Source organism: Entelurus aequoreus, linkage group LG18 (genome assembly GCF_033978785.1).
Source record: "Entelurus aequoreus isolate RoL-2023_Sb linkage group LG18, RoL_Eaeq_v1.1, whole genome shotgun sequence".
In the NCBI taxonomy this organism is placed as follows: Eukaryota; Metazoa; Chordata; class Actinopteri; order Syngnathiformes; family Syngnathidae; genus Entelurus; species Entelurus aequoreus.
In genome coordinates this window covers 30,299,331-30,311,770 of record NC_084748.1, presented here as the reverse complement: position 1 = coordinate 30,311,770, position 12,440 = coordinate 30,299,331, and the positions used below count along the sequence as shown (strand labels likewise).

Below are 12,440 nucleotides of genomic sequence, written 5' to 3'. Positions count from 1 at the left end.
TTGAGGGTGCTCAAAAAAAAGATTTGCATCCGAATCACAATTTTTATTAATCTCAATTCTATATCGATTTATAATCTTCAAAAATGTATTAAATATATATACAGTACAGACCAAAAGTTTTGGCACACCTTCTTATTTCAATGCGTTTTCTTTATTTTCATGACTATTTACATTGTAGATTGTCACTGAATGCATCAAAACTATGACACCTGTGAAGTGAAAACCATTTCCGGGGACTACACTGCAAAAAGTCAGTGTTTAAAAACAAGAAAAAAATATTAAAAAATGAGGTGTATTTTATTTGAACTAAGCAAAATTATCTGCCAATAGAACAAGAAAATTTGGCTTGTCAAGACTTTCCAAAACAAGTAAAATTAGCTAACCTCAATGAATCCATAAATACCTTAAAATAAGTATTTTCTCACTAATAACAAGTGCACTACTATATGAGTAAGTATGTTCTATTGTTTCATTGAAAATAAAACAGCAAAAATCCATTTGCCTGTCATTTGTTTTAATTATGAGACACAATTGTGTCAAAGTCATGATTTTTTTTTTTTTACATACTTGAAATTAGAAATTATTAGTTTAAAAAAGTAGTTTTATACTCGTGAGTGTCAATGACACAGCTTTGCAACAGTTGATATTCTAGTTTCAAGCATGTTTTACTCAATATAGGTCATAAAATCTCAGCAACAAGCTGTAATATCTTACTGAGATCATTTAGGACCAAAAAACTTAAAACAAGTAAAACACTCTAACATAAAATCTGCTTACTGAGAAGAATTATCTTATCAGACAGAAAATAAGCAAATATCACCCTTATTTGAGATATTCAATCTTACTTAGATTTTAGTTTTTGCAGTGTACCTCTTGAAGCTCATCAAGAGAATGCCAAGAGTGTGCAAGACAGTAATCAGAGTGGCTATTTTGAAGAAATAATGTTTTCAGTTATTTCACCTTTTTTTGTTAAGTACATAACTCCACATGTGTTCATTCATAGTTTTGATGCCTTCAATGACAATCTACAATGTAAATAGTCATGAAAATAAAGAAAACACATTGAATGAGAAGGTGTGTCCAAACTTTTGGCCTGTACTAATACATACATACATACATACATACATACATACATACATACATACATACATACATATATATATATATATATATATATATATATATATATATATATATATTTATATTTAAAAAATAAATAAATAAATAAATAAGAATCAATGTTTAAAAATACGTTTTTAGGCCATCTCCAATCAACCAGAAGGAGCTTTTATATCCTATAACTTGTTTTGAAAAAGTTCCATTATGATTATTATACCAGATAATACATTGCGGGAATTGGTTTGAATCTAAAATTGATTCTGAATAGAATTGTCAGTTCAGGAATTGAATCAAATCGTTATGTGCCCAATGATTCACAACCCTAAGAGCCATATTTCGATAACTTTGCTGCTCGTGACGTCACGTCCGAATGCAGACTAAAAACAGACTCAAACACTTGGCGAGGAAACTCGAACTCAGCCAAACTTCCTCTAAGTAATGTTGCAATTTTCAATGCCAGCAAATTAAGTATGTCTGATAGAAAACGCTCCAAAAAATAAATAAATAACTTAATTCAGTCAAAAGTGTAATAAGGCTCCACTTTTCCAAAGTGCGATAGATCCATTGGCTCTGCCATAAACATGCTACTGATTAGCATTAGCGATTTTATATGGCCATTTCAAAACCTCCATTTTGATAATGAAAACTTCAACTAAGATGCAGGGTAAACTCAAACAGCCGGTATGTAATAAGTACAATATTCATAGTTTAAACACCTTTTAGGGCGCAACATAGGACTAGACTGGCACATTCGCCTTTATTGCAAAAACTACTTCCTTGCTCGGCAACACGCCATAGTCACACTGCTATCTATCCATCCATTTACTACCGCTTGTCCCTTTCGGGGTCACGGGAGGTGTTGGAGCCTATAATGTGTTGGAATTGCAAATCCACATTTCTCAGTGTTAGCTAGACTGAAAAATTTAATAGGAAAACCTCCATCCATCCATCCATTTTCTACTGCTTGTCCCGTTCGGGGTCACGGGGGTGCTGGAGCCTATCTCAGCTGCATTCGGGCGGAAGGCGGGGTACACCCTGGACAAGTCGCCACCTTATCGCAGGGCCAACACAGACAACATTCACATTCACATTCACATTCACATTCACACACGAGGGCCAAATTAGTGTTGCCAATCAATATTTTTTTTAATTTCTTATAAACACACACATCAATACAATTGTTACCATTGAGTACCAGTATCTATTGCCAGGTACTGGGAATTGATACCGTATTGGTTCTAATGTGAAAAGTACCTATCCCTAATTACATGCCCTTACAGGCAGCCTTTTTCTTATACAACACTATGCATGTTCTGACCTCCTGTTTATATGCCCGAGTGAATCCGAAATTCTATGAAATATTCTTCAAATTAGCAATGAACTGATGAGTAGACCTTTAAATAAAGTAAGTCAGACACACGCAAATTAGTTATTTAGATCCTAACGCCATGAACACAAGATGTGATAGAGAAAGCTTGTTTGATACAGATTCTAACTGCTGTTGTTCACAATGTAGGCAAATGTGTGTTTGTGTGTGTGTGTGTGTAAGTGTCTTACCGTTTGGCCCACTGCGATCTGTTCTTCCTCCTCTCCCTCTGAAACCTGCACACTGTGTGACCTACCATGGGAACACAGGCATCACACATCTACATTTGCTCAAAAATATGTTGTGCTTTAAAACAATGAACTCTAGCTTGCAACAAAGAGAATAGTATGTCTGGTATTGCCATGGCGACTGAGGAAGATATTTGTGGACTCACCGGGACACGTTATTGTGTCCCAAAGCTTGCATTGGCGTTACCATTTTGTGATGTTAGAGATTTTGTATTTGTAAGTGTTTATTCTATGAAAACACTTTTTCGTAAACTCAAACACATTCAGGGGCTTCAAATCAATTAGTTGTCTTTTGAATTATTGCTCTATAAAGCAATAATAGGTAACTCTGACTTTACAGTGACACTTTTCCAAAGTCATGTTTTAGTCAGTTTAGTCAGTATTTTGAGCAAAACATCTAGTAGCTATCTCTTTAAGAAGAAGAATTGCATCAGCTATTGCCAAGGTAACCTCAGAACACTTATTTTAAAGGTCTCTAATATTAGTGGAGCAGCAAGGACACCTCTCATGTCACATTATTGTACATATTATGTTTGCTGTACAGTACAGCATTATATGCATCTATCAATCTGTGATTATTATTAGAGGTGACCTGATACAACTTTTACACCTCTGATACTATACCAATATTGGCGCCTTAATTATTGGCTGATACAGATATTGAGTCGATCAGTCCGAACCATATACACTACATTATTTTGTAGTGCAAAATGTTAGAAAACGCTTTACCACGTGATATTACTCAAACAGAGAACAATGGTGTGGATGAACAAACCAGGATATTTTTTTTTAGCTGTTAACCAAGCTTTACACAAATAAACATGCTACAGGATTGTTTGTATCAAAGTGCTTGTTTTAGAGATTTTAAACACATGCTGATATAATCTGATACTTTTTTTATTTTATTTTTTGTTGTTGACTGATATCCGGTATCAATATTGAATTGGGACACTCATTATTATCCTATAAATGAACAGAAAAGCCCAAAATTATAAAATTATTGAAAAATGTGTTTAATTTTTTTCATCATAGCTTTTTTATATATTTGTTGATTAGATATAGAGTAGTCCATCATTTATAGCTGTTGACTGGTTGTGGGCCTAACCATAGTAAATTAATTTCTGTGAAGTAGGAATTATTAATTATGAATTGAATATTTTCATAACTAGAGACTAAAGAACCTGCTTGCAATCTTCTAGATAGATTTTTAACAATATGAGAGCCCATTATATATGAAATAACACCCACAAAGTCACCTTTACACTCTTTAAATCCAATATACTAAAGCTTCATGAGGCTGAGCCAATCAGTGGCCTCGATACTGAACAGTTGGCTTAGAGATTGACCAATTATTGATGCCGATATTTGGCATTTTGACGTATGTTTTTGTGTTGTTTTTCTAACAACTACACTAAAACTACATCAGCAGATGCAATGTATAAACTTATGATACCAGTATTTAGTATATAAAAAAACAAATAACTCATGTAGATAGTTATAAACACTGCTCAAACATCTGCTTGTAAAGAGGTGACTTTTTTTTTCTACTGCAGCACTTACGCGGCTTGAAAAAAACATTTAAAGCCTTGTCCAGCTGTTTACTGACAAATACAATTCATGTTTAAATAACTTTGACTGCAGATGAATATCGCCTCTAAATCGTCCCCCTTGACTGCTAATCATCGGTATCGGCCCTTAAAAAAACCTATCGGTCAATCTCCACTGTAAATATTTTTAATATATTTTGCTATTTTTTTGCTTGAAAATGTTTAATTTATGCCAAAAATATTTAGAATTGGATTAACCCCCGCAGTGAAGCTGCAAACTTCGAAGCGCGATGTGGAAAGGGCCGACTGTAGTTGATCCACTAGTTACCAGGATCTTTTTAAAATAAACATTTTCAAAATGTAAAACATTAAAAGTTTGATTATTTTTCTTTACTGTAACTTTACATTCATAACTTTTAACAGTCATTTCCAGCCTAAAGATGCACTATATTGCCAAAAGTATTTGGCCACCCACCCAAATGATCAAAATCAATTGTCCTAATCACTTGGCCCGGCCACAGGTGTATAAAATCAAACACTTAGGCATGGAAACTGTTTCTACAAACATTTGTGAAAGAATGGGCCGCTCTCAGGAGCTCAGTGATTTCCAGCGTGGAACGGTCATAGGATGCCACCTGTGCAACAAATCCAGTCGTGAAATGTCTTCGCTCCTGAATATTCCAAAGTCAACAGTCGGCTTTATTATAAGAAAATGGAAGAGTTTGGGAACAACAGCAACTCAGCCACCAGGTGGTAGGCCACGTAAACTGCCAGAGAGGGGTCAGCGGATGCTGCAAAAAGGTCGACGACTTTCTGCACAGTCAGTTGCTACAGAGCTCCAAACTTCATGTGACCTTCCAATTAGCCCACGTACAGTACGCAGAGAGCTTCATGGAATGGGTTTCCATGGTCGAGCAGCTGCATCTAAGCCATACATCACCAAGTCCAATGCAAAGCGTCGGATGCAGTGGTGTAAAGCACGTCGACACTGGACTCTAGAGCAGTGGAGACACGTTCTCTGGAGTGATGAATCATGCTTTTCCATCTGGCAATCTGATGGACGAGTCTGGGTTTGGAGGTTGCCAGGAGAACGGTACATTTCGGACTGCATTGTGTGAAATTGGGTGGAGGAGGAATTATGATGTGGGTTTGTTTTTCAGGAGTTGGGCTTGGCCTCTTTGTTCCAGTGAAAGGAACTTTGAATGCTCCAGGGTACCAAAACATTTTGGACAATTCCATGCTCCCAACCTCGTGGGAACAGTTTGGAGAGGGCCCCTTCCTCTTCCAACATGACTGTGTACCAGTACACAAAGCAAGGTCCATAAAGACATGGATGACGGAGTCTGGTGTGGATAAACTTGACTGGCCTGCACAGAGTCCTTACCTGAACCCGATAGAACATCCATCCATCCATCCATCCATTTCCTACCGCTTATTCCCTTCGGGGTCGCGGGGAGCGCTGGAGCCTATCTCAGCTACAATCGGGCGGTAGGCGGGGTACACCCTGGACACGTCGCCACCTCATCATTGGAATGAATTAGAAAGGAGACTGAGAGCCAGGCCTTCTCGACCAACATCAGTGTGTGACCTCACCAATGCGCTTTTGGAAGAATGGTCGAAAATTCCTATAAACACACTCTGCAACCTTGTGGACAGCCTTCCCAGAAGAGTTGCAAATGTAATAGCTGCAAAAGGTGGACCGAAATCACATTGAACCCTATGGGTTAGGAATGGGATGGCACTTCAAGTTCATATGTGAGTCAAGGCAGGTGGCCAAATACTTTTGGCAATATAGAGTACCTTAAATGCTCTACCTTTATGGCAACTTATTGTAGGGGCTTGAAATGGAATTAAACTTTACACCTGACAGGGGAGTCAGAGAGCAAAAAAAAATTAACATTTAAAAATACAAAAATAAATACAGCTCTTTAGCTATGAAGAAAGAAATATAGCCTATTTTCTCTTAGCTGAATTTATCTTCATCCTGTAACCTTTATTTAAGTCACATTTTTGTTTTTAAACTCCCCCATGGCCACACTTAAGATAAGTGAGGTGGAGCTGAGCAACTCTACAATAACAACAGTGTATGCAATCGTGGGAGTGTCGTCTTGGGGGACCGGAAAACTTTTCGTATGATGGCAGAGTGAAAACTCTCGCCAGAGCATACATAATGTAGCAGCACAGCTTGTGAGTGTAAGAAGCATTAAAAAAAGGAACATACTCTATGCATGAGGTGTTAAATCACTGCTAAAGCACATCCTTTGCACACTGTGGCTGTGCTCCTACCTGTTCTCTCCCACCTCCGGAGAGGCCCATGGAGGAGTGTGTGGGCTTTGGGAATCCAGGGAGGAAGGAGACAAAGGAGCTCCCTCCATCAGCCATTGATCCCTCAAGGACTTCCTCTGGAGAAACACAGAGTGATGTCATACATCTGAAGAAGACTATTAGCCTTAGTGTAGGTCTGCAATATATGTAACTGGCCTTGAAGTTATAACTATCATTGTCACATTCATCCTCATTAAGTCTTCCTCCTCCTGCTGATTCACTATCGCTATTATGTTGTGCCTGTATTGCCTTTACGTTTCCGGACTCCCTGGGAAATGCTAAGATATTATTTGCAACATCTTTTAAATGCGCTGCACGATTCAACTCCCATAAACAGGAGCCATAAAAGTCCAGGGATTTATTAAGTGACATTTTGTTTTGTTATGTTCATTAGAAAGGACTCGTTCCAGATGATGATGATGATGACGCAACCTCATTGTACACAAGTCAATACTATCTATACATTGTCAAGTTATCTCAAGGTACTTTACACAAATGGTGCAGATCTAGAACCACCTTTTTCATACATTACGACAGAGGTCTTCAATAGGGGTCTGTGACCCCCAGGGGCTCGGCAGAGGTACTACGGAGGGGCCTTGAAATTTTTGGTACATCTTTTAAAAAAAATACATGTTTTGAGATTTCCCCCCGCAATTTTTACAGAAATGTAAATGTCTTTAAAAATTGAGCCAACACACTGTCATGTAGTTAAATGTGAATGAATTAGGGCTGGGCGATATGGCCTTTTATTAATATCTCAATATTTTTAGGCCATGTCACGATACACGATATATATCTCGATATTTTTCCCTAGCTTTGAATTAACACTTGATGCATATAATCACACCAGTATGAAGATTCTATGTGTCTACATTAAAACATTCTTGTTCATACTGCATTAATATATGCTCATTTTAAACTTTCATGCAGAGAGGGAAATCACAACTAAGTCAATTTACCAAAACTGTATTTATTAAACAGTTATTAAGCAGTGGCACAAACATCCATGTCATTTCCAAAACCGAACTTGCAAGATTGTCAGACATGCTGCTCACTGCTCCCCTCACCTCCCAGGGGGTGATCAAGGGTGATGGGTCAAATAGTGTGTGTGTGACAATCATGGGTACTTTAACATTTTAAAACAAGCTATTAGTGCACTTTTGTGCATGATGTCACTAAAAGATGACATATCAAAACAGCTAGCGATTAGCACTCTAAATGCCAGCTAACAATTAGCGCTCTCGGTAGGTGTCAGCTAGCAATTAACACATTAGTTGATAGCTAACTTAACGGGCCAAGTAGTCTTACATTGTTTGTGCATTCCCAACTGCACTTGGGGTTTGTTTTGCGAGCCCTTCCCTGCACAATAGTTTTTGTGTTTTGCCTATACTTATATTAACTACCTTCAACCTGTAACTGTCTCCTGCGGTTTGTTCTGAATTCTAGGATCAGAACTATCCCTAATCAGGCAACACTAGCGTGCCAAAATTTCAAAGGAATGATATCAATATACTAGTTAAGAAGGGCCTGCGAGAAATTCATGGTATATTTTTCACCCTGCGTCCAAAAAGAATCGGACTCGACCAAATTCAAACGATGCCCAATCTTAATTAGATATCACAGGAATTAGATCAGATATATGTACATATATCTATAATTATACAAAATGTATCAAAGAGAGCACCGCATCATGTTTCCAGGTTACAAAATGAAATATAAAATTACAATCATAAAGACAGCCAGTAGTAACATAAGAGAAAATCAAAGTGGAAGCATGGCAGCTTAAGAAAAACTAATAAAAAATGTTTTTTTTAATTCAAAGCTCTTAAGCTACCTTCAATTGTGTTGAAGGCAAACTTGGGAGTATGTAGAAAACACCACAACATACAGTGCACCTGGAAAGTATTTACAGCGCTTCACTTTTCTACACTTTGTTACAGCCTTATTCCAAAATTTTAAACACATATTTTTGTACTCAAGATTCTACAAACAATACCCCATAATGACAATAACAAAATGACAAGTTTTTGCAAGTAAAAAGTTTGCCAACCTGCGCCTGAAAGACTCTCAGACCATGAGAAATAAAATTCTCTGGTCTGATTAGACAACGATTAAACTCTATGGCGTGAATGCAAGGCTTCATGTTTGAAGGAACCCAGGCACCAGTCATCACCAGGCCAATACCATCCCTACAGTGAAGCATGGTGGTGGCAGCATCATGTTGTGGGGATGTTTTTCAGCAGCAGGAAACTAGTCAGGATAGAGGGAACAATGAATGCAGCAATGTACAGAGACATTCTGGATCAAACCCAACATTTCCCGTCCAACCTGATAGAGGTTGAGAAGTGCTGCAAAGAGGAATGGCAAAACTGCCCATCGATAGGTGTGCCAAGCTTGTGGCAGCATATTCAAAAAGACTTGAGGCTGTAATTGCTGCCAAAGGTGCATTAACAAAGTATTGAGCAAAGGGTCTGAATACTTATGCACATGTGTTTTTGTTTTTTGTTTAAGAAATTTGCAAAATAAAAAAAAATGTTTTTCACATTGTCATTATGGGGTATTGTGTGTAGAATTCTTGAGAACAATAATTCATTTATTCCATTTTGGAATAAGGCTGTAACATAACAAAATGTGGAAAAAGTGAAGCGCTGTGAATACTTTCCAAAGGCACTGTGTGCTCCAGAAAGCATATTTTTTCTCTGCAATTAGGGAAGGTCCTATTACCTTAAGGTTTCTGAGGAGAGACCTACTGTGCCACACTTTACAATATACGTTTTATAATTAAGATAAGTCAACCAAAAATAAACTTTGCATAGCAAGCACATAAAGCAAATATTACACAATGCACCAACGGGGACCATATTCGGGGCCACAGTGACACGTGAAGTTTATGACTTGCTTCTGAAATCTCCGTCTCCACTACAGCCATGTCCTCAGGTTTCTAAATAGTCTGCCAATAAGTTATTTGCTCGCTCCCTTAACCATAATGGGCACAAAACCATCTTTGTCTTCTCTTGCTGCAGAGCACAAGCTCGTCTCTGTTACCTTGCCTGCTAGATGCAGACTACCTCCAAACATTCCTACGAGGCCCAGAGCAATGTTCATGTGGATCCTTCCCTTTTTATCGATGACATCAACAGAGACAGATTAAGCGGAAGGTAAAAGACAATAACCCGGCCGCAAATTCTCCTTTTTTTTTTAATGACTGCAACACTATTGTTTTAGGTAATGCTAATAAATGTACTTGGAGCTCTCTCTAAGGGAGGAAGTATCAGTTCATGAAAAATTAAAGCGCGCTGCAACGAGCTTGAATGGCCACAATGTCAACAAACTCATGGGTGCACTAAGACAGTGTTTTTCAACCACTGTGCCGCGGCATGTGCCGTGAGATACAGTCTGGTGTGCCGTGTGAGATGATCTAATTTCACCTATTTGGAGTAAAAAATATTTTTTGCAAACCAGTAATTATAGTCTGCAAATGATGTGTTGTTGTTAAGTGTCGGTGCTGCCTCGAGCTCGGCAGAGTAACCGTGTAATACTCTTCCATATCAGTAGGTGGCAGCAGGTAGCTAATAGCTTTGTTGATGTCGGAAACAGTGGGAGGCAGCGTCCAGGTAAAAAGGTATCTAATGCTTAAACAAAAAATAAACAAAAGGTAAGTGCCCCTAAGAAAAGGCATTGAAGCTTATGAAAGACTATGCAGAATGAAACTAAAACTGAACTGGCTACAAAGAAAACAAAAACAGAATGCTGGACGACAGCAAAGACTTACTGTGGAGCAAAGATGGCGTCCACAATGTACATCCGAACATGACATGACAATCGACAATGTCCCCACGAAGAAGGATAAAAACAAAGTAGATGCTGGAAATATTGCTCAACGGAAGACATGAAACTGCTACAGGAAAATACCAAAACAAGAGAAAAAGCCACCAAAATAGGAGCGCAAGACAAGAACTAAACACTACACACAGGAAAACAGCAAAAAAACTCCAAATAAGTCACGACGTGATGTGACAGGTCGTGACTGTACACCTACTTTGAGACAAGAGCTATATTGATGCATGCTTGGTTATGGTTTAAAGTCATATCCAACAATTGCGACAACGACTTTTTACTGTCAACTGAGTTTCGTTTTTTAATGATTTCTGCTGGTGGTGTGCCTCCGGATTTTTTCAATGCAAAAAATGTGCCTTGGCTCAAAAAAGGTTGAAAAACACTGCACTAAGGTACGCGGTGCAGATGCAGTCGTACCTGCATGAGCAATAAGACAGGCCGCACTAAACTGTGCACAACTTGAGGAATGTGCCGCAGGCAGCGTAACACAGGAGAGTAGGAAGTGGGAAAGGCAGTTTAGACATGATGTGAAAACAATGGAGGCGCTCTCTGGGTGGAAACATTTCACCCGGGCAAAAAGGGGGTGAGTGTGTGAACAGGAAACACATGAAGGCTATCTGCGCTCTAACAAGTCAGAAATTAGTCCATTGAGGATTGTGTGTGTGTGTGTGACATGAAATGAGACATTTAAAGTCATCCTTGGTAGGTGTCAGACCTTGAGCTGCTGCACTCTCAGTTTTTCGTCCTCCATCTCTCTTTTGGCTCGCTCCTGCTCCTCTTGCACCCGCCGCTTCTCCTGAAAGAGGACATGGAGGCGGCAGGAAGGACAGAAATCGCATTAGAGAACGAATCGTGGCATAAATTGAATAGCCAGATTGGTGGTGGGCATAATAATGCATCATTAAGAATATGGTCGTTGGTTAATTGTCTCTTCAAGCAATGTTGACAAAATGGAGCGCACGAGTTGGCTGCAACAAGCAGAGTTGGTGTTGATTTAATGTCAATTAGCTTGGTGTCAAATAAACAACAATAAGGCGTAAGTTACGCTACATCTACACAAACATCCACTGTAGTAGCATTATTTTTGCTTACAGTACAGGTGTCAAACTCCTTTTCATTGAGGGCCACATCACAGTGAGAGGGCCACTGGTAACAGTAATATATATATATATATATATATATATATATATATATATATATATATATATATATATATATATATATATATATATATATATATATATATATATATATATATATACACACACATATATGTATACATAAATATACATATATGTATACACATACATATATGTATACACATACATATATACATACATACATGATAAAATTACAGTCGATACATTTGTTTATATTTTTAATGTTCAATTTAATGAATAACTTGAAATCACAAATCAAGCAGATATTTAAGTATTTACTTTGATCTTAAAAATATTTTTGAAATATTACGATAGTATAATATTTGGTGCATTATTAGATATTATTAAATACAATTTCAAGTTTCAAATATTGCAATTACATGTCAAAATGGAAGGAACAAATACATTTAGTCAGAAAAGAAAAAGTACTTTGTTATTGCACATTTTTTCCAGTCTTTCGAGGGCCACATAAATCATGTGGCTGGCCTTCAGGCCTTGAGTTTGACGCCTGTGGCTTGAAGAGTACCTATGATGATACCCTATTTTTCGGACTATAAGCTGCACTGGTACATAAACCACACCTACAAAATTTTAGAAGAAACTTTTTTTTTTTTCCCCTAAATTAGCCTCACCAGATTATAAGATGCCCATATGTGTCGGTACGTTGTGAAATGAGATATTTACATAGAACATTTTGTTACATACCATAATTGTTTCCAAACAGTGCCTGTAACATGGGAGTAAAACAGCTGATCAATCAAACAAAGACAGTGATGTCTTTATTCATCCTGAGTAAGATTTTTGCCTTTTTTAATAAGGTTCAAGATGTTTATCAAGA

At 37.7% G+C, this 12,440-nt stretch overlaps 1 protein-coding gene across 2 annotated transcripts in view; it reads right to left on the bottom strand.

Moving 5' to 3' along the window:
* The window catches only part of palm3 (paralemmin 3), a 90,411-nt gene that overhangs the window by 13,629 nt on the left and 64,342 nt on the right, over positions 1-12,440 (bottom strand). For both annotated transcript variants that reach the window (XM_062026909.1, XM_062026908.1), the window contains exons 3-5: positions 11,158-11,238; positions 6,567-6,682; positions 2,677-2,737 (exon numbers count right to left, since the gene is read on the bottom strand). In XM_062026909.1, the coding sequence (XP_061882893.1) occupies positions 2,677-2,737; positions 6,567-6,682; positions 11,158-11,238 (258 nt within the window). The remainder of the gene's footprint in view (positions 1-2,676; positions 2,738-6,566; positions 6,683-11,157; positions 11,239-12,440) is intronic.